The sequence below is a fragment of the Mauremys mutica genome, chromosome 6, assembly GCF_020497125.1.
Source record: "Mauremys mutica isolate MM-2020 ecotype Southern chromosome 6, ASM2049712v1, whole genome shotgun sequence".
NCBI lineage: Eukaryota > Metazoa > Chordata > Testudines > Geoemydidae > Mauremys > Mauremys mutica.
In genome coordinates, this window is record NC_059077.1 from 19,835,464 (window position 1) to 19,862,888 (window position 27,425).

Here is a 27,425-nt window from a genome sequence, read left to right on the forward strand (position 1 = left end):
TGGATGGGGCAGGAGTCCTGGGGGGGCGGGGGAGGGACAGATAGGAGGTGGGGGCCGGGCCATGACCCCCTCCCCTAACCAGCCCTCCATACAATTTATGAAACCCGATGTGGCTCTCAGGCCAAAAAGTTTGCCCAGCCCAGTGCAGCAGCAGCCTTTCTGCTGAAGAGCTGGGGGACTGTAAGAACCTGTTCAAAAAAGTGGAGGGTGCAGGCCCTGTATACGATGTACTGATTCAGCATCCCTGCAGCAACCTCCTATGAAGCCCCCAGAGTAGTTTAAATGTAGCCTTTCCCTTTACACACACATTGGGAAGCTGAAATAGGGGTGGCAGTGGAAAAACCTTGTTCCTCCCTCAGGGAGAGTATTAGGCAGAGAGAGAGAAAGAGAGAGGGCGGGGGGAGCACTGAGGCAGGAAGTGTAATTTCCATCTCCCTATTCCAGTGTATCTAGCCCACTGGCTGATAATTATGTTAATTTATGTCTCCAGCATCCTAAACGTCAACTCTTTCAACATAAAATGGAGCAAAACAAGGTTTTATGGCAACAGGGGCCTACGTTATCCTTAAACAACCCTATCCCTGGAGGATCAGGAGCACCAACTATGTGCATCTCACAATTACCTGAGCAAATAAAACTGTCTAATAATCACAGCCCCTGCCCTTCACATCTTATGATTAGTTGATTCATCAATTTAAGCAACCATTGTGTGTTAGAACAACTTGCAAACAGCCTCCAGTATTCGGTGCTAATTATATAGGATAAACATTTGTATTCATGAAGCTGGCAGCTAGACCAGTGCCTGTAAATGAGCTCTCCCACAGAATACTTTTAATGGATTCTTCTAGTCCTCGAGGGAATGTCCCCTATACGATGGGACTGCTAATCCAGACTCTAGGATAATTCCATTCTGAATGTATTTCAAGCCAAAACTGAGAAATGCTGGGTAGTGGCCAGCAGCTGAGACTGTGCTGAATGGCCACTGCTTTATTTTATAAGACCTCCATAATTTAAATAGTTAGGACTAGACTGCATTCCTGGTGTATTCAAATGCTGCACTGATATCAATGGAGATGTAGATGGGTCAGGATCAGGCCCTAAAAATAGCCCAGGGACTGTAATAGGGCAGAACTCTGTTTCTGGGTTAGGGAATTTATACCCACAGCAGCTGTTAGGATAAGAGGCATCCTGCACCCCTCATCTGGCACACCCACCACAATGTAAATGACTCCTAATATATCACTGGGGTTTTAATTGACAACATGAATTAAACTGGATCGATTGTGCCCATGTAACTCCATAGATATCCCACAAAAACCACAATGTCCTGACGCAGTGGAAAGCACAGAGCAGATCTATAAACCCTCAGAAGAGCCAGTTCAACTTTCTGAATTTGCTTAATCAAACAGAGAAAGCCCTTTGGAGAAGAGAAAAGCATTTGGCTTGAAGGATAAGCCAACCCTTACAACCAGCTACAGTGTTTGCTGTTGACAGTAACGAGGTTTGAAATATATCTAGAACTCCATTTAAGTGGAGTGTGCTCCAAAAATATAACTCAGTCCTGGGTCATTTCTTTCACTTCATGCTCTCCACAGACAGAGATTTTCCTTCAGACAGTGAGAAAGTTTCAAGAAAATGTAAACAAATCTCCTACAATGCCACTGTTCCAATGGGGCAAAGCCTGTCTGGGCTTTTGCAGAATCTCTTTTCTCCCAGGAAAACCAAAATAATCTTCTATGTTTTAAAAAATATACATATTATTTTTTAAAAAAATCAGAATTCAAAACATATCTGAAAATATATCTGTAAGAGAAGATGACTGGTAACTGTGTTAGCAATACTGCACCAGTAGCAAAAAAAATAAAATAAAAAAAAATAGTACACTCTACCTGGAAGGCTGAAATGAATATATTCATGACATTAGTGCATATAAAGAACTCCCTACAAAGAGCTTTAGATGCCAGTTTGTATCAAAGGTTTTTCAGTGCTTACTTTTGGGCCTTATGCTATGAAGTGCTCATTAGTCCCAGGGGAATTGAGACCTCTCAGCACCTCACTGCATCAAGCCCTTCCTTCCTTCTCTTCCACCCACATCTCTCAAATAAAAAAAGAAAAACTTCAAATTCTTGTCTCTGTTACAAAACTGCAACCCTACTGAAGTCACTGGGGTTAGAAGAGTGTACCAGAATGCTAGAGTTTGGCTATCTGTGTGCAATTTCTGATGTCTGCATTGTTGCAGCATTAAGTGATTTCCCTGCACAAATCAAGTGTGTTCTTCTACGCTGCATGTCACAGCTGTTGATTAGTGAAGAAGGATTTTGCCTCCCTGCAGACAGGATTTACACAAAGCGGACAGCGGAGGGTTAACTGCTTGGAGCAGATTTCATTCGACTGGATATGTGAATAGACCAAGTCTGCCAGTGCCTGAAAGACAGAGTATTAAAAAGCAGAAGTGAGTGAACCACTTGCAAAAAACATACACGTTACCAAATTAACAAGTTAGCCAGACCAACAATCGGTCAGACCAAGGGATGTGTCGTGACACCAATTTTTTAAATATAACTTCCCCTTGATTTCAATGGGGACCTTGATTTTAAAAATTCATTGGCATAATATTGGCCCTAAAAAGGAACATTTCTGCTTTTCTGGAAATCTCAATAAATAGGTGACTGTAAATGATAAGAGAAAAATGGCTTTTCTTTGTTAAAACAACATTCAAAATAAGTATCAATTAAAAAAATAACATAGTGACAAAGGAAAAAAGCTATGAACTACAAAGTATAGGGAATTCTATGTTAATAGTCAAACTCGGAATGTTTTAATAATATGGGAGGAAACCAGCAATCTGCTAGCGCTTTCCAGAGGACTGGTACACTGTATTTTTTACTAAAGCTATAGTAACAATACGGATACCTTGGAGAACAATGGATTTCCATTAAGAGACTCTGCTCTTCTGATGTTTTCAACTCCACACTGAATCCAAAACAAGAGAGGAGAGAAAAATAAAGAGCTGTTATGGAAAAAAAAATACCCCAGTATCTTTTGAAGAACATCATTTTCTATATCATTTAGAGGCTGCCCTAAAATGAATGAATTAAATGTAGTAATATTTTTTCAGCCCGGCTAAAATGAGGAGAAGACAACACTTTACTTTGATACTAGGTTCCCCAAACACCTTGATTGATCATACAAACCATTTATCTCAGTTAAAATAAAATGGGTCAAAGTCAGCTCTCAGCTACAGTGATAAAAATTCAAAGCAACACCGCTGAAGCCAATTCAGATTAACTCAGATTTACACCAGTATAACAACAAATCCCATACCAACATTTAACCATAAGATCTGAGCTAAAAACAGGGGGAAAGAAATTTGGGAGCAGAATTGCCCAAGCAATTATGAGACCTGAAGTGATGTTTACCTCATTTGCTAAAACTTGCGCATATTCAATATCCAGCTCATAGAGAGTTTCAATGTGGTCACTGGTAAATGCTATTGGAACCAACAAAATGTTCTTCTTTCCCCGTTTACAGAGTCCTTCAATAGTTTCATCTGTCTGAGGACCCAGCCAGGGCATTGGGCCAACCTAGGAGAAAGTGGGAGGAAAAAAAAATCTTTCTTCAAGCCTTGATAAATTCATTTCTACAAGAATTATCTTCTGTCGTCCTTTAATTAACCTACACATATTCTTATTTATTCAATGAAGAATCAAATTTGTCTGTTTATCTTATGTTTAGCAGTATCTTTGTCCACCTCTCCATCTATTACTTTTTGATGAGGAGACACTGCCTCTCTGTTTAGGCCTCCAGACAATCCATCCTGACAACAAGCAGAATCCTATGACACTGCATTTACTTAAAATGTGTGTTGTTTAATATAAATATGAGGGGATGATTGGCTTTTAGAGGGGCACTTTAAAAAATTACTACAAATAAAATAAGCATCCTTTGTTTTTCATTCCAACTCTCCCCCGCCACAGCTACTGAGCAAGATTTACCTGCCTTTAAAGAATTTTTCCATTTTTAAGACTAAATAAGCCGATGGTGTTCCTTTAACATCCAAAAAGTACAGATGCGGAGCTAACACAATATTTTACTTGCTGCTTCCTGGCTTTAGAACAGAACAACTCTGCCTCCATAACTGTAACACATTTGAGAAATGTAAATTACTGGCACTATATAATTCTGATGAGGCTAACATTTCTTAAAGTTCCCTCATTTCAGTTGGAGTTTACAAACATCATGTGCAAAGAGAGATATAAATCAACCCATTCTGCATTACCTGCTTTAAAAAAAATGAAGTCTATTTGGATTGGGCTCATGTCCTTAACAATGGATGTAATCATATAAGTAATCTTTTGGAAGGTCTCTAAGCAATATTTCAGCAGACTTCATCATAGTTCATTTGCTTCCCACTTCCAGCTGCTAGTCAGAGAAAAATCCCCACCACTGGGTGAGCATATGAGGAGTACTGGAGAATCTTTGGGCTATCAGAAGTTTATTTGGGAATGATGCATCAAGAACTTCTGTAAAGTGGCAAAAACTTAAAGCGGCTGTTAAATATATAGAGAAGATAACACCCAGGTACAAAAAGCACCATTCCATTGGAACACAGATACTTCCAGAAAGTAGGAGAGAGAGGAAGAGGCTGTAATAAAGTTGGGAGAGAAGAGATCATCCTAAACTTTGATGACTAAGGGGCTGCCGGTGGCTTTTAACAACTTCCTTCTGACCACATACCTTGGACTGCCACACGAGCCTATAGGGGTTGGAAAAGTTGAGCTTCTCCATGACTCTTTGGACAGTAGCTCCCACCTCTTGAGGGTATGGATCGCCACGGTTCACTACCTGCAGCACAGAAACACTGGCCTTTCATTCTTCGTGAATGTTATGTTTTCTCATGTGCAAAGAGCATCTAAAAACTTTCAGTCTCAATCACTCATTCTAAATGAAGGGAAGCAAGCAAGCAAAGGCTCCATGCGTGAGCACAGTGCATGTATCCCCTGCAACAGGCTGCAGCAGCTGTGCTTTGCACAATGGCAGATGTTTGTGCAGGCAACAGAAATTGTTAACCGTTACATATACCACAATGAACGTAACTACTATTAAATTCCGAATTATCCAGTAAAATAAGAGAGTTATAAACTCTCAGTCTGACATGTAATAGGCCTATCTTAGCCATTGCAAAGACTATGCTCCTGCCTGACAGATTTCATGCACGTGTTTTCAGTCACTAGTTGGAGTCACAAATGGTTTCTTTTCAATTACTTTAGCATCAAACTGACATTTCACATACTTCCTTTATTGCATGAATGTAACTGCCTTCCAACAGAGGATCTCAAAGCATTTTAAAAATATTTAATCCTCATAATACCTCTATGGGTTTGATATATTACAGATAATTTAATATTTTATGAATGAGAAAACTGAGGCACGGAGAGCATAAGTGACTTGGCCAAGTCACAGAGTGAGCCAGTAGCAGAACTAGAAATAAAGCCGAGGAGTACTGAGTCCTATCCCCGGCCTCAGACTGGAGAAAGCTCATGTTTACTATTTATATTCTCTTCAATTCAAGTGAAACAGCAGTACAAACATGTTGGGGAAAAGCTCCTCACTGTGCCCAGTGCCCTAGCGGTATTACTCTGCACTACAAGACAGGCCACTCACAGTGCATTCAGTGTCAATTTCTTCCCTTGCCAGCAAAGTCTGGGACAGCAGTGGAGGCAGCAACACATTGGGGAATGGAACGGGGGAAGAAGAGGAACGTTCCATGCCATTCAATATGACTCCTGTTGGCTGATTCAAGGAGCAGTGCTGATGGGCATTCAAGTGAAACAGTAAAACAAAGGATGGGTAACCGGGAAGTCAATGCAGGAAAAGGGGAGCAACGAACACAGAAAACAAGATGTGTGTCCTTACCGCTCTGAAAAGAGCAAGTAGGAACTCTGCAGACCCATAAGGGAAAAACAAAAGCAAGAAAAATGCATGTTAAAATTTGGAAGTCAGGAGTCATAGTTCTGCCCCTGGTTCAGCTGCTCACCAGATGCATGGCCTCAACTTCTCCATGATTCCCTTTGCCTTCCCACCTTTTGTCTGTCTTATCTATTTAGACTCTCAGCTCTTCAGAGGAGGAACTGTCCCTCACCATGTGCTTCTACACTGCTTGGCACAATGGGGCCCAGATCTCTGCTGGGACTCTTAAGTGCTACCTTCGTACAAATAAATAAATACTGCTGATGTCCACTGTTCCCTCTGCCGTTAATCACTAGATGGCAGCATATTCCAAGAATGCAAGTCTCCCAGGGCTAGGCAATAGCAAAAGGAAAGGACCAAAGATTACTTTTAATACAGTACTTCTGAAACAGCAGTAGCCTGCATTTCACCCTAAGTGGCACTGGAACGACTTCCAGAACAGAGAACACCGTTTTGAATTTTGCCAGTTGACTGACATATTCCACGAGTTTTTTTTTACTTGCAATAATAATAAAAAGACCCCAGTGGACATTATTAGAAGGTGAACCATGACACACACAATTTGGCTGAACTGGGACTCTCTGAAATATTAGTATTGAAAGCATTTTAAATGTGTGTTTATGGAACAAGGGAGTTTTGCAGAAGAATTCACTATGAAATTGTCCTTTACCACATCACCTGATTGTTCCTCTTCACACAAATGAAGACAGATTCTGCAGCCTCAATTTATGTGGTACAATGCCACTGTTCCCACCCCCCCACCTCAAATGATTAGAGGCCACTGTATTGAAGTTGCTAGTTACTGCCAGCCCACTGTGTTAAAATCTCCCACTCTAGCTAGTGTATTCCGAAGGTGCAAAGATTCTACTCTCATTGCTTCAGGGAGAGTAATTTCTTTTTGAAAGCTGAGAAAACAGTTAGTTTCTCCCCCCCCCCCCATTAACCTCATGTGGAAGCGATGGGCAAAGAAGTAGGTTTTGTTCCTTGTCTGGTCTAACCCTGATGGCCTACAAGCTGCAGGATACTCAAAACTTTGCTTTGCCTGAGATGCAACCCATCGGACCAATAACGTGACTCTCCCACGCGACGGAGCTTTAACAACTTCAGAGGTGACTTCACGTTACTTACAGACATTGGGAGCGAGTGAGCCGAGAAAAGAATGACAACATCTTTCCTTTTCTCAGGTGGAAACAGATCCAGTTCTTTTTGTATGTGGTCTGCAAAGCACTGTAAGAGGAAGGCAAAAGAGTAAAGATCGGTGACAGGAGATGCACCCATCCGCTGAAAATAATGCGCACAAATTGGCTGGGCACCCCTCTGCTTTTCGTTAGCTCACCATAAGAACTTCTGGCGAGACAGCAGAGGTTCTTTTTTTAGTAGCATGCCAGTGGGAGTTTGATCAATAGTGTGTACAATAAAATGTTCAGTAAATAATGAACTACAGTGCCTAAATCAAAACCTGTTGCAGTCCATTGATAGGCTCCAATGAGCTTTGGGTCAGCTACCTGGACTTCAGGTACAGGACACAAGGTAAGATATTACAGCAAATTGAATCAGTGTCCGCCCGCACACCCTCAGTCAAGCTGCTCTCACTAACAGAAGCCCGCTGTGTAAACTGCATGACCTAAAGGATAACACACTTGGGCTTTGATGGGCCTACAGGGAGATCAGGTTCCCCTCTTTCAGAATGCTCTGCCCCCAACCCGACATTTAAATCTGTGGGCTGATAGAATGAGTTCCTTATATGAGGTCAACTGATAGGACAGAACATGGGGAGACAGATGGCTTCAGTTAACCAAGACCTGAAAACCAAAGCCTCGTTTCCCCACATGGCAGACTAGGGAATGATTCTGACCTTAGAGTCACAGCAGTCACTGAGATCAGAACTTAGCCCTAGATATTCATGTCCAGGTGGCAAGGAAACATACAGAAAGGAAAAGAAGCTGACTTAACAACTTGCACACGGTGCTGCCAGAAGGAAAAAAAAACAGTTTGCCGTGACTGTCTGCAGCTCCCTACCAGACACGTTGCAACACCACCACCACAGATAGGATAAAAACATTACAAAAAATTAAACTTTAATTTCTGTTGCAATGATACAATCAGAGGCTGAGCCAGCCCTTCACTTACAGGCTCCCTTGGGCATGGAGAAATGCATGTTGGTTAGTTTACAAAACGCAGCTGTATTTGTGTGCAATCCATCTAATGGAGAGCAGCCTTTGGTAGATTATTTGATCATGCAGCGGATTCCTGAACTCTGCTGAGACATCTCAGTGAAAGAAGTGAACGGCGCGCGCAAGTGCCAAGAACTACTGGTCTCCCTTGGTCTCCCCTCAGTCACTTGCACTAGTCAGTCAGAGACCAGCGTGAAAATGCAAAAAAGTCAAAGGCAGAAGAAGACGAAAAGCTCCCAACTCTGCTTTTCACGCTCCCCTGGCATCTCTCTCTGTCTCTCCTCAGAAAAAGCAGCGACTAACAGCTTCCCAGGAAAGGAAGGAGCAGAATGTGGCTGCTGTTAAGTGTTTCTGCCACAGCTACTGCTGTGGCCAGCATTACCCACCTCTGTGATGCCGACAAGGCCTTTAGAATAATACAAAACCACATTAGTGCTATTATTAAAAGCCCAGCACATGCACTTCACCTCTTTAAACTAAAAAAAAAAAAGGGGGGGGCTCCTCCCTCAGTCAAGTACATTACTGTTTCCCCCCTCTTCCTCACTACTTTTCGAAGGGAGTCCTGATTCTGTTCCCACTGAAGTCAATGAGAAGTCTACCGTGAACTTCAATGGGAGGATAATCGAGCCCCTTAGGCTGTGGATCTCAGGGTGACATTACTAGCACTATGGAAGCAATGCAAGCTTCCCTACATTAATCCTGAACTAACACTGCCCCCAGTAATTTCAGACCTAGCACATAGGATATATATTTTATATTATGAAATACAACATAAAATTGGAATATTCCTTTTGTTCTGAGGTTTTTAAAATTCTGAAACAATCTAAATCAGGGAACAAGTTTGTGTCCCTTTAAGACAAGTGGTCTCGTGAGGTACGTCCACACAGCAAAAAAATAACCCCATGGCAGCGAGTCTCAGAGCCTGGGTCAGCTAACTTGGGCTCATGGGGCTTGTGCCGCAAAGCTAAAAAGAGCAGTGTAGATGTTCAGGCTTGGGCTGGAGCCCAGACTCTGAGACTCCCTTGCCCAGGTTTCAGAGCCTGGGCTTCAGCCCCAGCCTGAATGTCTCCACAGCTATTTTTAGCCCTGCTGCAGGAGCTCAAGTCAGCTGACCTGGTCTCTGAGACTCACTGCTGTGGGTCTTCTCTTGCTGTGGAGACGTACCCTCAACAACTCCATGTCGAATCTGCTCAATTGACAAGCAACAAGATAGTTTTCCTGACAGCCACAATGGTTTGCATACAAACTCCATACCTGAATGAGAAGGGGATGTGTGGGCCACCTGTCAATAATGCTCCATTTCATCTTTGGCTTCTCCCCCTTTTTATTATAGTAGCGATAAATGGCATTTAGGCTGCTTCCTGAAATGCACAAAATTAGGAGATTAGCAGGAGCTTTAGCTATGATCAGAACTGTGGCTGTCATCAGAACTGTGGCTGCTGCCAGACAAAAAGAGTTTTACAACCAGCCATTTCACTATTTTAAGGACTAGGTATCAAATACATTACACTGCAAATCAGAACGGAGAGCATAAGTGTAGAAAAAAATACTTACCTCATGAAGTCTATATAATAATAGACCTTTTCTACCTGCCAAGTTAATCCTCAACTAAAGCAAAGTTATTTTCAGGAGCTATTAAGGGAGCATTATACTAAGCATCACTGTGGGCTACAGAAAACCCAAAAGCGTGTTATCCTGTATGGGGAGGATGGGTCCCTGCTTTACACTGAAATGTACACAAAGCATTATCACCTGTCCTAGGGCCAGGGGAGGGGGTGGAAATATATACCTCTAGAACATGCACATACTCCTGTTATGTAGGTTTCTTATTTTGTTGGCACCGATAGTGGCTCTAATGGTTAGAGCAGGTGACTGTGAGTCAGGACTCCTGGGTTCCATTTCTGGCTATGCAACTCACTTATGCAACTTCAGGAAAGCGCCCTTTTATGGTGCTGTGCTTCACTTTACCTATCTGTAAAATTGGTATAACCCCTCATAGGGATGTTGTGAGGCATGGAGGTCTAACAAGGCCTATACATTTAAAATTCCTTATTGTTAGGGAACAGGCTTCTCCTTATAATTGGGAAATTTAAAGCAGGCCAGCCAGGAAGCTGGTTTTGAGGAAGGCAGGCTGGGTTTTCATTCACATCCCAAAAGTTCCCACATGCTTTCATAAGCCTCTTGCGCTTGGACTCTCAGCTGTTCGGATACATTTGTCTATATGCTGTTTATCTTCCTCTTTTATTGCACTTTCACAGACACACTCACCCGTGGTAGAACAGCTGTACTGCGGATACTGTGTGAATGCAATAGCTCTTTCAACGCCATCTTTCTCCATCTCTTCAATTGCTTCTTCTGTCAGAGGATGGACATACCGAAATCCAATATAGTATTTGTGAGGAGCTGCCAGCAGAAAGAGAAAAAGAAATAGCAGCTGATCACTTTATCTGCAAACGCTCTGATTTTAAAATCCCCTTCTGACCAGCTGTAGCCCAGCCTCCTCAGGAATACACTCTCCCTGACTTAACAACAGCCAAAATGACAATCACCATGTTTACAAGATGCTGACCATCTCTTCCTGGTTTGTGATAAATTAGGCTGTGGAGAAATAATAACTGTATGCTAGACTTTATATGCTAGAGGCTTACCATGAGCTGTGAATCAAATTTTTGGAAATGTATATATTTTAGTTGCGAAGATTCTAGCCCTGACAGTAGCAGAATTAATCTGTAAAATTCTCCCTCCCCTCCAAACATGGAGATCATTTAAATGTATTCTACAGGCCAGCACGAGACAGAGTACAATGGCATGTGACATTTTTGACAATAGTGCAGTATCAAAAAGGCATGTTCAACTAAGTTAAAAGAAAATGATCAACCTGGCTCATGCCAGATGGGAACCATGTCACTTTAAAATACAAGACTCGTAACACAGCTCACTTCCTAAGAGCAGTTAGCTGAATGGGAATAGAATTCTTGAATTCCAAATGATTGGGTTAAGGAATGTGAGCATGTCTGGCGAAACATACCAAACAGCTTAATGCAGATCACACAACACATCAATAGAGGAATCAATTTCATAAGAATCAATTTCCTGGGTCAGACCAATGGTCCATCCAGTCCAGTATCCTGTCTTCCAGCAGTGGCCAGTGCCAGGTACTTCAGAGGGAACGAATAGAACAGGGCAATTTATCAAGTGATCTATCCCCCTGTCATCCAGTCCCAGCTTCTGGCAATCATTTCCAGTGCTCTGGTGTAAGATTCACTATCTACAGACCTCCTGGTATTGAAGTATATTGTAAAAATGCACATTTCTAATTAAAAATAAAAAAGCTGGCAATTCTTTACATGTCTTACAAGTTGTGATTTTCTTAAGGTTCCCTGCTTGCTGTGGGAAGAACAAAAAGCTTAAAGGATCAGGGCATATGTTATTTACTTAGATGGTAAACTCTTTAGGGCTGGGCCCATCCTTTTAGTCTGTGTATGTTCAGTACCTATCACACTAGGATCCTGAGACTCTTAGGGGCTACCACAATACAAATAGTAAATAAGAATATATACACATCCTCTCCCCCACTGCCTATGATCAAAAGATAAAACATAGTACAGTCAAAATAATATAAGCAGTTCCCATGATCCCCACTGTGCTTTTCCCTACGTTAAAGCAATACTGTCTTCCCCATGGTTAGTCAAGTCCTTTCTTTATGCATTTAAAGAGTCAGTGAGGTCTGCTACTGCTGCTCCTAGCTGAGCTTTGAGGAGCACTGGGGTCAACCAAGGCTGCTCATCAAAATCTGGATACATTTTAAGACCAGGGATCTATCCCAATACAGCTGCTTCCTCCAAAAAAAACCTATTAATTATAATTTCAGAACTAGATCACTGGTGACCCAGAACTCCAAAAGCAGAGACTACATGTGCTTTCCTATAATCCATGCATCCGACGAAGTGGGTATTCACCCATGAAAGCTCATGCTCCCAAACGTCTGTTAGTCTATAAGGTGCCACAAGACTCTTTGCTCCTATAATCCACGTTTCTCCTCCTGGAACAGACTATATGCTGATACTTTAAAGATAAAAGCTGGAGAACAGAAAAATGCAAAATGTCCTTTGAACTATAAGATCATAACTCTGTGCTACCAGTCTGGTAATCAAACCCAAAATGACTGCAATCAAAACAACAATGCAAAGGATGCTGCCAAATCCAACTCTAAGGGAAGGATTCAAACAACCTCTGTTAAGACACACTGACCTATGTCTTCAAACAGCAACAGTTTAAAGGGAACAGAAACAAAAAGATTTGGGAAAAGTTATTGCTGAACTGGGAAAAACAGTACAGACAAACTGGAGATAAAGGAATATACATTTTTTAGCAGCTATACAGACCAGTTATTGTCTCTTCTAACAATTCATATATGTTAAACAAAGATATTTCAGTTCTGATAAAAAAAAGCCAGCATTATTCTGACCAATCAAGGCCCCGGTCTTGCAAACATGTATATAAGTATTCTAGGGGGAAGGATAGCTCAGTGGTTTGAGCATTGGCCTGCTAAACCCAGGGTTGTGAGTTCAATCCTTGAGGAGGCCACTTAGGGATCTGGGGCAAAAATTGATCTTGCTAGTGAAGGCAGGGGGCTGGACTCGATGACCTTTCAAGGTCTCTTCCAGTTCTAGGAGATTGGTACATCTCCAATTATTATTATTTATAAAGTAAAATTGAAAACTTACCAGTATGGTAAGGGGTAGGGGCCAGTACCGGCAGCCACTTTTTACCTGTACACCGTACCGGCCCATATGGCCTCACTTTCACCCCTGCTTTACACACATAAGTAGTCTCATTATATTCCTGCATATGTAAAATTACTCCTGTGCTTATGTGTTTGACGGTCAAGTCTTAAGGAAGCAACAGGAATCCAGAATGCTCAAGGCCTAAATTTTCCAAGTGTCTGGTGGTTTAGGGTTGCCTTGATTTTTCTGGATACCAAACCCAGGGGCGGCTCTAGCCATTTCACCGCCCCAAGCACGGCGGCACGCTGCGGGGGGTGCTCTGCCGGTCGCCGGTCCCGCGGCTCCGGTGGACCTCCCACAGATGTGCCTGCGGATGCTCCACCGAAGCCGCGGGACCAGTGGACCTTCCGCCGGCACGCCGGCGGGAGGTCCACCGGAGCCACCTGCCGCCCTCCCGGCGACCGGCAGAGCGCCCCCCGCAGCATGCCGCTCCAAGCACGCGCTTGGCGTGCTGGGGCCTGGAGCCGCCCCTGCCCAAACCTTAAATGCCTTAAAAGGGCCTGATTTTAAGAAAGTGCTGAGCATCCACCCTCTGAAAATCAGGCCCCTGTAAGGTATCATCCAAAGATTTTAAGATGTTTCAATTTTGGCACCCAAAACTGCTACTTACATTTGAAAGTTTAGGTTGTTAAAACACCCCAAAATAAGTGTAATGCTTTAAAAAAACTGCCTTTTTTTTTTTTTAAACCATAACTTACATTCACAACATCAGGAAGACTCAGATTAGGGTAAAGTTTTGTCTACACCTAAAAATGTTGCCACTTGAACTACGCTGGAATAGTTAAAGTGTCATCACCCCATACCCCCAAGGTGGGCAAAGTATGGCCCACGGGCCACATCCTGAGCTCCCGGATGGGGAGGCTAGCCCCTGACCCCTCCCCTGCTGTTCCACTCCCCTGCAGCCTCAGCTCACTGCGCCGCGGGGCAGCTCAGCACCTGCGCACCCCCCTGCGGGGGAGGGGGGACGGGGGCAGGGGAGATCAGGGAGGGAGGCTCACCTGCAGCCTCAGGGGAGCAGGCGGGAGGTGTGGGTGGCGGGAGCGCGGTGAGCGCAGGCCGGAAGACTCAGGAGGAGCACCGGGCGGCTGCACAGCCACCCAGAGAGAAGCGGCGCTTTAAAGGGGAAACTGCTGTTTCTCTCCGGCTACGCCGCTGCCCCTGTTCCTCCTGAGTCCTCTGCCCATGTTCGCAGGGACACATTCTGAAAGGGGCTGGGGGGGAGGGAGGGTTGGATGGGGGTGGGATCCCAGGGGGCAGTTAGGGGCGGGGGTTCCAGGAGGGAGCTGTCAGGGGACAGGGAGGAGGGGTTGGAGAGCGGGTGGGAGTCCCAGGGGGCCTGTCGGGCGCGGGGATGTGGATAGGGGTCAGGGAGGAGGTGGTCAGGGGACAAGGAGCAGGGGGGTTGGATGGGTCGGGAGTTCTGAGGGGCGCAGTCAGGCGGCGGGAAGCGGGAGGGGGCGAGGGCCAGGCTGTTTAGGGAGGCACAGCATTCCCTACCCGGTCCTCCATACCATTTCACAAACCCCGATGTGGCCCTCAGGTCAAAAAGTTTGCCCACCCTAGCCCTAGCCCTAGCCCCTCCTCCCCACACCAGCGGAGACACAGTCGTACCGGTAGAAGAGTGCTTATTTTGGCATATCTTATCCTTGTTTGGCAAAGTAAAATAAGACAAACTAGTATAAAGTGCACTATACTAGTATAGCTGTATCTACACTTGGGCTTTTACCAGCATAACCATATCAGTAAATATCACACCTCTCAGCAACACAGTTATGCTAGTAAAACTTTTTAAGTGCAGACCAAGCATAATGAAATTTCAGAACTCTGAAAAGCACTCCAGAAATGTTACAGCTCTTGCTGAAGGTGCACTTCTGGTTTTTCTAGCTATGTTGAAGCAACACAGTGATGTATTTGGCCTCACTAAATTCTCCAAGGTCACCTTTAACAACAAATTGTTAGCCCGCCCTACTTCTAAAATTGCAGCTACTGTCTAGGCAGTAAAGTACATCTCTAAATAATGGATACCAAGTCAGATGTAAAGGCTGCACAAATAGATAAAGACAGGGTGGCTTTCTTTTGGTGACCACATTGTAAAGTAAGAGGGAGTGATACACTCTGAAAAGAATAGATAAAGCTCCCTAAAACCATCAGCTTCAGGATCTGTTGCAAACCTGACCTATTTAGAAACTACTTTTATACAAAAAATAAACTATTGCATTTGCTGCTATAGCAGTGTGTAATTTCTGAGCCCAAGCTCTGGACAAAGTTTATTCTTTGGCTACACTTGCAAGGATTTTAGTTTCAATGGAGTCACACTACAGTGTCTGAAAGAAAGAGTTAAATACAATCCACACAAAACAAACTTGAGAGTCAGCAGTGGTATAAGAAAGTAGAGACCATTTTGGCTTCAGCATGATTACCTTTTAAGATTGCAACTTTTTGCTTCCTAGTTCCAAATTCTTTACAATTTTTATATCTAAGCCTCAACTACCCAAGTTTTAAATGGGTCCTAAAATATAAAGAAACGTGAATAACTTGGAGTCAAAAGCATATGTAATTTTTCCAGACACAGATATGGGTTCCATGACATGCCAACTGATTCAGCAGCTGATTCCAAATGCCACGGAAATGAGCAGAAAACAAGTGTTTGTGGACTCAAACCACAGTTAAGTTATGGGGCTGAACAGCAGCTCTCTTCGTGGGCCAAAAACACAGACTGACTTTGTCTTGCTTTTGTAGTTCTCCCAATAACTTTTAGTGCTTGTAATATCAGGTTAACAGGACTGGGAAAGGACTTCTGGCATTAATCCACAGCAAAGGTACTCTATGGAAGCCAGAACAAGCTTCCCCACTCTTCCCCATCAAGTTAGTCTTTAGCCTGTCTGCCGACTGTCCAAAGGGAGCAAAACATGCTGCAGAGACTGGCTTTCTTAGAACTAAGGTGAGCCCTGTGGCTCATTTCAAATAGAGCAGCCATCAGATGATCATTGCTTTTTGGTAACTACCAAATGGGTCTGACTAGAGATGACAAGGAACTAAAAAGGAACCAATCCTGAAGACAACTGTGGCCAAGCATACTGTACTTAATCCCCAGTGACAATGGGCACTACAGAACTATTGTGCCTTTTCAGGGCATTCCCTCAAGAGGCGAGGGACACAGGAAAAGCCTGGCACTGCTGAACCTAGTCTATTGACACAGAGAGAAACTGGTTTCTCCATGCTGCCAGACAAGCATATTCCAATCATAGCATAAAATTCCTGTAGAAAAGATTCTTGGCTTACAGCACCGTATGTGCCATAGTTCTATTATCCTCACAAAAATCCAGGAGAGGTACAAATGTTTCAAATTTCCAACAGCTGCTCACCGTGACCAGCATGAGACGAACATGTAGAAGTCTAGGCTTAATCTATACACAAACTTGCATCAGTTTAACTCAAATCCGATTTTAAACCGATTCAGTTAAACTGGTTGTGATGGAGTAGACTCCTCACACTAGCCCTGCAAGAGCTGAATTAGGCCAGCTGGGCCCAATCAGCTAAATAGGCTGCAAGAAGGGGAGATTTAAGCAGGAGGTGGCTAAATAAGGACAGACTCACCTGTGCAGGAAGCCTATATAAAGCCAGACGGCTTGCTGCAGAGGCTATGAAAGGCTTCAGTCACCCTCTGCATGGAGGGAGTTGGAGGTTGGCAAATGGGGGTGGAGCCTGATATGTAGGAAGAAGCCCAGAGAAACAGCAGCGAGGAGTAGGACTGCATAAGGACTGTGGCTGCTTGTTATAGGGCCGCTGGCTGGAACCCAGTTTGGTGGGTGGGCCTGAGTTCCCCTACCAGCCACTGAAGTGTGGCAAAAGGCATTGGAGACACCAGGTCTGGAAAGACTGAAATACCTGGAAGAGAAGGACTTTAGTTACCTGGCTGGAGAGCCAAGGCATGAAGAGAAAGCTGATGATCCAGGAGCGAGCAGAGCAGTAGAGCAAGACAAAATGGGGCAAGACACCATCGGAGGAAGAGCACATGACTGACAATGCTAATTTCTAAGACAGCCAGCAGGAGGCGCCGCTTGCAGTGAGTGGACTCCGTGACTCAGCTGGTGGAGAATGTGAGCAATGATGGTTGCCCCCGATACAAGGGGAGTGTGAGACACTGAGAAGCTGTTTAGACAGCTGCCTGTGATACAAGGGGAGCAGGAAAGGCTAGATGAGAGACACTTGAGGCAAAGGGACAATGGAGCCACCATGTATGGAGGCTGTCTTTGCAGAAGGCAAGGTGTACCTTCCCAGGCTGGATCACAGAGCTGCTGCTCCCTGTGAAGGGGGCAGACAAGCAACAAAGCGGGGTACAGGCCCTGATGAGGCAGATTCTAGAGAACCAGCAGCAAGAGCGGGAGGCACTATATGAGGCAATTAGCTGAAGAACAGTACTACTTGCTCAAGATCCTCCAAGGGGTGAGCAAGGGCCAGAGAGGCCCCAGGGAAGGGAGGCCAGAAGCCCAAGCAGGGCAGTGTCATGCCTGTGGCAGAGGGGACACTTTAGGCACTGATGGGGCTGTGAACTGGAAGATTGCCCGGGTCACTGTGGGAGTGACAGAGGGTTTGCAAGACTGTACCTCCCAGAAGGGGGGGAAACGCGGAGTGACCCAGCTGGAGAGCCAAGTCACGAGGAGGAGGAGCGAGAGAGGGGCTGCAGACCAGAGAGAGACCTGTGACGGTGTGTTGATCTCATGAGCTAATCCCCAGAGCAGCCAGGAGGATGAGCCCAACTAGCGGTGAGTGGAGCACCCTGGAACACTGGTGCAGACTCCTGCATGAACACTCTTAAAATGGTTTAAACATGACTTGTATGAATTTAGCTTAAGTCAGTGAGGATTTAAGAGTGCTCAACAGTGAAGGTTTGGACAGGTCGAAAAACCACTATTGGTAAAACCTATGTTAGTTTGTGTGGGAGTTAATCGCAACAAGAGTCACCCCTCCTTGATATGGATTTCTCTTGATAAAACTGAGTGGCTAAGGTGACAGAGGCCCTAGCATTTGGGGGGGAGACAGACATTTACATGGAATAACAATTTTCTCCCATTTTCAAACATTACCCTAGCTGAAAGAGAACGTACAAAGCCTGTATATACTGTATCTTGTGGATGCCTTCCAAACCAAACTGTTTGGCCTTATCTATCGCTCTCGTGTCAAGGGAGGGTCCCTCATGTCCTGGGGTGGTGCTGACAGCAGTAATCTTGCTTAGTACTGCAGAATTAAACTGTGAAACAGCATCTTTCTGTGCCACCCCCTTTCTCTAATGACTGTAATAAGATCAAGCCGAGTTTGCATTAAGCCTTTTAGCCACCACTGACAATTAGATTCAGGAACAGTTTAAAGGATCCAGACTGAAGATAATCGTAGCTGTGAGACTTTTAGTAGGAAGTTATAGCTACTCAAATAAGCCACTAGATGGAGTCATGATCTCTCTCACGCACACAACAAATGCTCCATCCACTGCATATGTCTAACTTAGCAAGTGTTTTGTGTCAGAAGTCGTATCTTTGTGTATTAAACACACACACTCTGTCAGGGATCAGGGCCTGCAGCAGAGTCTGTCTCCTGGCAACCCAACAAGCACAAGAGGCCTGCAGCTGGCTACCTAATTGCACCACCTGACTGGTCAGGAAGGGCAAATGACTGGCTTTTAAACCCAGCAGCAACTCTCTGGCTGCTCAATGCGTTCATGCCCATAGGTGTGACCCTCCTGCTGTCTGCTGCTCCTCAACTTGCTCTTGCCTGGCTCCTAAACCCATTCCTGCCTTGTTTCCCTGCCTTGTTCCTGCTCAGTCCTTGCTACCTCACCTAGTTCCAGCTTCCTCACCCTGACCCTGGCTCCCGATCCCAGCTCTGACCCCTGGCTTGGCTCTTAGTTCCTGGTTCCGGCTCTAACTCCTGGTGTGGCTACTGGTTTCAGCCTCTGGCCCTGACCCTTGGGTTAGCTCTGCCCACTAGGCCTGACTCCTGCTCTTCCCAATAGGCATGACCACCCATGGCCCAGTCTTCTCCCCCCCACACACACAACCACTACAACAAACACAACAATCTCCTAAACAACTGTATGGAAGGGTATAATTACCAGTATGAGGAGACATTTCATCCAGCAGTTTCACCATGCCTTCTCCCTGTGTTACAGTCCACTTTTTAATTGGTGACCCTCCTCCGATCTTGCTATATTGTTCTTGGATTTTCGGTGTGCGACGTTTGGCAATAAATGGCGCCAGCTTACTGAAACGTTCAAAAGCAGGGTGAGTTAGTAACATATCCCCCATCACCTCCCCTCCGGCATCTTAAAAACAACAAAAGAATCATCCAGCCCACCACCAGCCTCCAAAACGCAGCAAGCTAATAATGTTCAGTCTCATTCTATGCCTGGCTTGTTTTGTATTGTTTTATAATACCATTTAATCTAATTCACGTGAATAAATTTGTCCAGTTGGCAGTAAACAAAGAGTTGTGATCACGGGTTAAAGGTCTCATCCTGTAGCCCCCAGTTTCTGGAGGACTGCAATACAATTTCTCATTACCAAGTTCACATGAGACAGTCAGTACAGAGTTCTTGGCCTAAAGCACTGCAGCCAGATGGAAGGATTTTTTGATGTCCAAGTATATAGCCTACAACAATATTCACATACTAACATGCTACGTGTACCAAGTGTTTCTTACTTTTGTACTGGAAGCGTCATCAGGTCCTTATCTAGGAAAAGCCTAAGCAGGAAATCATGGACATCTCCCAGTGTTTCTGGGCCACCCATGTTTAACATCAAGATTCCTGTTTTAGTTTTCCTATTAAAAGAAAAAAAATAGTTGGAAATCTATTTCTATTTAGCCCTGTAATCAGCTGCCACCTTTTACAACTGCAGGCTAATCAGCCTGACCCCCTGCTCTTTGTGCAAACTGAGGATCATGTTAAAAAACAAATCATCAAGAGTTAAATGCTGATATCCTTATTCACATTTAGCAGTCCCTTACTCCATCCCATTGAGATCAACGGGGCTATTCAAGGTGTATGTTTCTACTCAACAAGAATAAGGTTAAAAGAATCTGGCCCTGAGACACTTGACAAAACACTATGTGCCGAATCAGCAAGTGCTTTCTATTTATGCTCAACACGCATCAGAGCCAGCAAACTCACACCTACAGGGAAATCTGAGCATTTGGACTCTGTACAGGATCTGAGATCCATAGGATTTGGATCTTTTATACAGTCTGAGACGAGGAGCCTCTCTTCCCCTTTCTGCCATTTCCATATCTGCAAACACCTCACAGGTGCATTTGTTTGCAAAGTCCTTTGAGATCCTTGGATGAAAGGCACTAATTATTACTAACAAGAGTGTACTAAATGGTGTCTCAAATTATGCAATAACTGCATTATTAAGCTGCTATCTCACCCCACTATACATTATCTTCTTAAAATACAAATAGTTAAGCTTCAGGATGGCTGGTTGAGATTTTCAAAACAGTCTCAGGGACTTAGACACTAACTTTCAAATGAAAGATACTGGCCTAAATCCCATAGACTAGTTCAAAAAATCTTAACCACTGTTTATTTCCCTGCTCCTTTCTCCCCTCCACCCTACTAAACACTGCACGAGATGTAACAGGGCATAAGGGTAAATATTTTTGTTATCTATATTCCAATAGTGCCTAGAAGGCCTGGTCATGAAGACGCCCTGGTCCTAGATGCTGTACAAAACACAGAACAAAAAGATGATCCCAGCCCCAAAGAGCTTAACATCTAAATATCTGACAAGGGACAACAGATGGAAACAGACATACAAATGAGGGAAGCACAAGGAAACAGTGAGACGATTGTAATGCTTTAAAACCAGAGCACTGTAAAGTAAAGCACTACCATTTTGGAGAGAGACAGAGAGCAATTACATGTAGGACACACACATACTTCATTTGCTGTCAGCACAGATGAGGCCCGGGAATAAGTCCTTACCTCTTTTCAGGCTGAATTTGAGGCTCTGTGCTTTTTGTTTGTGTGGCTGCTGCTGCTGTTGACTGACCTCTCCATTGTATTTGGACTCTCACTTGACTGCAGCTGCTGCTTTTTGTGACTGGAGAGAAGGTTAAAATGTATTATTAGTTTATTATTGGGCAGAGGATTCTGTTTACGAGACGTAGGCTGCCTTCCCCCAATATTTCTTTAAATGGGCTTGGTGGTCTCCTGATATTTGGCATTTCTTTGCAAGCCCCATCTCCTGAGCCAAGCGATTTAAGGAAAAATCATGGATTTCATACAATTTTTTAAAAGGGTGAGTGTCTAGCCCTCGTGGTTGCAGATAAAAGCTGGAAAACATGACCTGAGTGTGCCTTAAAGGCTCAAAAACCAGGAAGCAAAGAACCAAATTTTTTTTTTTTTAAACATCTTATTTTAAAGTCAATCCCGTGATTTTTAGGGCCTGACGCATGAGTTTTGAACACTTGGGGCTGGCAAGAGACACCACTTCAGCATGAAAGGAAGTGAAGTACCTTCAGCTCAGAGAGGAGGCACAGTGAAAACTGCAATATTGTAACTATTCTATGGACAAATGACTTCAGTTACCAAGACTGTCAAGCTGCTGCCAGAACCTTTCACAAGCACTAAATTTACAAAACATTAAAATACACTCATCCATATATAAATATTATATGGATTAAAAAACATTTAAAAATCAGCCCCTGAATTTCAGGGCTTTTAAACATTTGCTGCAACATAGCTTAATGTATTTGAGCCCTGGGTTGGTCCTAGCTTGACCCTGTGCTGCAACAGACTGAACCAGCACTTCCATAGGATCAGTTCAGGGCCAGTTCAACCAGGGTTCTTTAACTTCACTCTAGGCATCCACCTCTCTCACTGCTTTCACTCGATTCTTCCCATCACTCCATGGCTCTAGTCTCGGCCAGACTTTGCCCAACCCAAAGGCAGAGATGGATAAGAAGCCTACACTTGTTAATGGGGGTTATTAGTGGTTTAAGCACTTAGACACTCTAAATATTAATAGTGGGTTAAAAGGTTGTGATCTAAGGGACTGAGGTGATTTAAGCACTTTCCCTGACTGAAGGATTGTTTATTCTCCTTCTCTGAAAATCTTAATTTACTAGATTTATAAAGTTTGTATAGTACAGTCAACATTATTACAGTGCAAAAGTGAAGCTTTCAGCTGCATTGTAAATATGTATAACTCATTGTTTCACTGGTTAAATGTGTGTTTTTTATATTTATTTCTCTGTTTCATTAGAGATTTCCCATAGAATATACTGGATGCACAACACTGCTAGTGGAACTCTATTTCACATATCTTTTGTGATTTAAACCGTTCAAGCTTATTATGTTAACACAGGTTTTCTTATTTAATTTTCAAAATACCATAAACATTTTATCCCTCAGAGCTAGGGAGGCCACTTTTTAAGAGGCCACTTCTGCCCTTGAATATGCACACACAATTACTTTCACAGCATACACAAATGCAGAAATGCCTCCTTAACATGTTGCCATATTAACATATCACAACTGTATCACACATTCCATGTTTACCATTGCTTACTCTGCAATGGAGAATAGAAAAGGGTCCCCTACTTACAAGACTATATAAAAAGATTTCACATTCTAAGCCACAGTCTACAGTACATTTGCTTTACAAACTGTAAAAACTATTCACAACTTTTCAGCATCTAAAGTTTTTTCTAAAGCACAATCTTGTTAATTTTTCAATGAGTAATAATTTACAACAAAATGTTTTTAAGAGGAGAAAAAAAATATATTATCGAACCAGGTTCCAGAGAGGGGGAAAAAAAAAACATTTTGAAATGCCAAGCTAGATATCTGCAAATTCCTTTTTTTGGAGTTAAAAATGAATGCTAAGGCTTTACATTCCTCTTCAATTAGATAAAAACTTTGTAAGTCAAACAGAATACAACAATAGTTGTGTATGTCAATCACCTCTCACATGACCAAATAATCCAGCTAGACATTTTTATCTCTAAAGAATTTTGTTTGCTGTATTTCTTATTCCCAGTATTCTAAGTAGCTCTTTTAGATCTACATATACATACTACCACTTCCTCACTCACGTGCACCCAATAAAATAAAACCATACATCTGCACACTCAAGTTATCTTAAATCATATTCCTCATCGATTATATTGCATTCTTCCTTTTAAAAAACTGTTAGACTGTCTGAGCATACATCGTTACACTGACTCAGTAACATTTAAGAAAAAAAACCCTATAGATGTACTTTTAAAACAAAAATAAAAAGTTCTCTAATTATATTTAAACCACTGTTAGCATTTACTTAAAATTTTAGTCACTGTTCTGTATGCTATTTTTCACAGAGCCCTGGTGAGAAATAAGGGGCAAAAAGACAGAGACCACACAATCTTAATAAAACATTTCCCACAATATGAAAATAACCATGTTAAGGTTAAAGAGAGACCACAAAAGCCAAGGAATCTTGAGGAAAAGGCATTTCAGCAGTCCCACGTTTTGCCTAGGGCCCTAGGCATCGTGAGCGAGTTGGATCACTAGATCAGTTACTCACTTTTACCAGAGGTGGTGTTCAGCAAACAGGCTAAGTTTACAATAGTTTTTTTCTCAGCAAAGAACGATCTTGCTTTTTTTGGTTGTATGTCTCAGTTACTTTAATTCAGGGATTTTTATTTAAACTTTTTTCTTTAATAGTACCACTTGAATCAATTTTCTACCATAATCTCCATTCACTTACACGGACACTGGAAAAAAGATACACACAAAGGATGTGTAGTAAGGGACGTGTTCTGTTTCACAACCAACAGGCCTAGTGCTCAATAATTACTAACATTTTCTATATTAAACCCTTTTCAATCAAAGCTGAGAGGGGGAAAGGGATTCAAATTCTGGCTTTGTAACAAAAGAGAGGTAGATTCTGGGTTAAATACTAAAAAGTGATGACCCAATTGAACTTTAGTCAAACCCAACCTATTGGGCTCATTATAGGAGTAACTGGATGAAAGTCTACAGCCTGCATTATACAGAAGGTCCAACTAAATTATCTAACGGAGCCTTCTGGATTTAATATCTATGAAGTTTTACGTGCCCAGCTCAGCCCTTTTGTATTCATCTCCACAACTGAACTGCTGCACTCTGGGTCTCATCTTATTTTATGAGTTAAATTCTAAAATGTTTGGGGGACCAACTCCATAGAAGTGACTTTCACATATCTCAGCCTACATGGCATGTTTCCTAACAACCCGAGAGACCACTTCTTTTCTTTCCCATAACCAAAGACTACCAGGAAAGCTGGGGAGTGCCACTCGTCCCCAAATTTATATGGCAGGTGATTGGTAACAGAATGTTTTCAAGGGCGGTCCCTTCCCCACTGGCTTGACAGAGCCAAGTTTGTTGATCGTAAAGGCATGGCACAAGTCTCGTCTCTTTTCACAGGCAGTAGTCTGTTGGGAGGGGCATGTTTCCTTTTAAATTGATTTAATATCATAAATATAACAAATGACCTTTTAAATTAAATTCTGTAGATGTCCAAAGTGGCTACATTTTATAAGTGAAAATAACGGAATAAATAATAATAATTGCTATTGTACAGCAACAAATCCTGGCAGTTCTACCACTGAAGCCGATTAAGGACTAGCATACTGCATAGTTTTAGAGGACAGCAATGTCAATCTACTGACCCTGGAATTTTCTGGGGGTATGGCGAATGGCTGGGAAAGTTAAGTGGGGAGGGTCTGTTTTTTGGGGAGTTAGAAAGGTCTCATCATTCATGTTGGGTCTATGTGAATTTTTGCATCCTTTCCAAAATAATACACTTTGAGAACTGATCTATTTTATAAAATAATTTTTGTAGTTCTTCAACTGTTTTGAGTTTCTGGTTTTTTTAAACCAAAAATCTATTTTTGATGAAAAAATCATTGACACCCATACCCAAGCGTTAAGGCAGCTAAACATAAACTCTCCCAACCACCACGGCTTGCAATAGGAACAGAAAGGATTATCAGTGCACCAAAGGGCTCTCTACTTTGTGACAGAATGAATAAAGACAAGATATTAGAGAGTCAAGGTAGGTAAAGTAATATATTTTATTGAACCAACTTCTGCCGGTGAGAGAGACAAGCTTTCAAGCCACACAGAGCTCTTCAGGTCACCAACAGAAGTTGGTACAATAAAAGATATTAGCTCTCTGATATCCTGGGCCCAACGTGGCTACCACACCACTGCATAAAAGCAAGATACTCATCTAAGTGCTCTCTGATAAATAACCTGTGTCTGAAAGGCCCAGTTATGATAGACTTGATTCCCAGTCTCCCATGAAGTGGGTTTGCTTTTACACTGGTGTCGCCAAAGCTGTAATTGCGTCTGCTTGCAGAAGTTCCGCTTTCCCTGCAAACAGTTAGTACAGATGTAGGGCCAGACTCAACTTAACGGTACAAGCCCACTGATTGAGGTTGATGATTGTAACTGATGGCAGAATTTGACTCCCTCCCTGACTTCCAGAGACTAACTTACTGCACCAAGACAGAGCACACAACACTAGTTACCCGCCTGCAACAGCTTGTAGAGAGCGCTGCTGATCCCGGGTGCCAGAGACGGGTTCTGGTGCAAGGGCAGCATGCTTGACCAGAATGGATTAAGCGCCCCCAACGTACCTGGCACTATGTAAAGAGACAGAAGATGCCTACAATCTACAAAGACAAACACCACGAAAAATGGGAGAGACAAAGGAAAGCAGAAGCTTGAAAGATCTGCACTGAACTGGGGCCCTGGCTCTGGGTGCCACAGCACTGGCCAGGCCTCTTACTGCAGGCGTGAAGCCCTCAGTAGGAGGCACTTGCTGAATCGGGGCACGATGCCCTGGTGCTGCCTCCAAAGAAACCGGCCCTGCCCCACCAGGGCGCACTGTCCCTGGGCTCCAGCTGCCACCAGCACCCAGCGTCACCTACGGCACGACAGGGGTTCCCGCTGCCAGCCACGAACTACCTCGCTGCACCAGGACGCACCAGCACCCCGGGGCTCCTGCTGCTGCTAATCGCGTAGCGTTATGCAAACGTGTTTCATTGAAAGGGCGCGTTGCGTAACACAGTCCCGGCGGCAGAGCCCCCTTCTCGTGCCCTCTGCTTGCACTCAGCACAAGGAACAGTGTTGCATGTGCCCTGGAGAGGGGCCGCTAGTGCCAGCACCGCCCGGGCTACCCGGGACACAGGTCTAAAGCGGCAGCATGTGGCAGAAGTTAAATCTTTTCTTGTCCTCTCTGCGCTCAGACCATCCTGCGCCCGGAGCTCCCGGGGGGAGAGTTTGCTCCAGAAATGCTCCTCCGTCCCTGCCCCCCCCCCAGGAGGGAGCGGGCACATGCTCCCTGCGAAAGCCCTTTGTTTATGTAACGCAGCCGGGCGTTAACGTGCCTCCTGCACAAAACCCTCTTCTCGGAATTGCTGCGCCCTTAGCAATGCAGCGGCGGGGGGTCCCTCCCCGCCCCCCAGGAATGGAGGGTTTGGGGGGTCAGGGACGTGCAAGGGAACATCCCGGCTCTCCCAAGCCCGACCCCTCCCGGGGAGCCCCCGGCCCGGCCCGCCCGCTGGCGGAGCCCTGGGGCAGGCTGCCATGTCCACAGCCCGCTTCCTCCAGCCCGGGGCATCCCGGCAACCCTTCCAATGCAGCCGGCAACTTACATGGACACAACAGCCGGTGTGCAGCTCGGAAGGCAGCAGCCATGTTTGTGTGAACTAAATACATTCCCTTAGTCTGCAGACGCCCGGGGACAAGGGTTCCCTTCCCCTGCTGAAAGTGCCTGAGCACCAGCTGGAGCGGGCTCGCCTCTCTCTGCCTCCTCTTTCCTCCCTGTCAAGATCCTTCTGTGCCAGCCCGCCCGCCGCTTTCTTGCATTAGGAAGACATGCGTTTGCTTTGTCTGGAAGGGGTGGGGACAGGGAGAGAGGCAGGTCCCAGAGCTAGAGATCCTCCCCCTTCCTTTGATTGTGAAAGACCCAACTCCCAGCCGCCAACAAACCCGCTGCCAGCGCAGTGAGAGCGGGTGTGATCGGGATCCCAGAGCGAAGACCAGAATCTGCTGGTTGCAGATGGCTTAAGAGCTGGGACAAACAGCCAACAGTCAACGTTGGACTGATTTGTAAACAGGTTTCCTTTTCTTTTGAGGGATTTGAGTCCCAAATTAATTTAAACCAAAGAGATATCAAGTATTCTAAAAAGTGCGGCCAACATTTTCTGTCGTGGATGTCCAAAGTTAAGCACCTACATTCATATTTAGGCACCTAAATAGGTTGTCTGACTTTCAAAGGTACTGAGCCTGGACCGCTCAGTTACGGGTGCTCAGCATCTCTGGAACTCATGCTGCTTATTTAGGCCCCGATCTTGCAAACACTTAAGAGGAAGTCCATAAATAAGTGTTTACCGATTTGCGGCTTTAGGTACCAAATTTTAGCCCCGGGGAAGGCAACCTATGGCACGCTTGCCAAAGGCGGCACAC

At 44.1% G+C, this 27,425-nt stretch overlaps 2 protein-coding genes across 4 annotated transcripts in view; one reads left to right on the plus strand and one right to left on the minus strand.

The window, feature by feature from the left end:
• ONECUT2 (one cut homeobox 2) overlaps positions 1–27,425 on the plus strand; it is a 133,249-nt gene that overhangs the window by 76,827 nt on the left and 28,997 nt on the right. The gene's annotated exons all lie outside the window — the stretch shown is intronic.
• Positions 14–26,861, minus strand: FECH (ferrochelatase). Of its 3 annotated transcripts, none has more exons than XM_045021148.1 (11): positions 26,612–26,861; positions 20,910–21,027; positions 19,628–19,747; positions 19,041–19,189; positions 10,413–10,547; positions 9,399–9,505; positions 7,099–7,197; positions 4,738–4,845; positions 3,420–3,584; positions 2,914–2,973; positions 14–2,424 (listed from the first exon to the last, which is right to left on the minus strand). In XM_045021148.1, exons 1-11 carry the CDS (start codon positions 26,673–26,675, stop codon positions 2,290–2,292), a joined length of 1,260 nt encoding a protein of 419 aa, XP_044877083.1. In that variant the 5' UTR covers positions 26,676–26,861; the 3' UTR covers positions 14–2,289. The 3 variants fall into 3 exon arrangements, with proteins under 3 accessions (XP_044877083.1, XP_044877084.1, XP_044877085.1); XM_045021149.1 differs by lacking the exon at positions 26,612–26,861 and adding an exon at positions 25,920–25,990; XM_045021150.1 differs by lacking the exon at positions 26,612–26,861 and adding an exon at positions 25,592–25,694.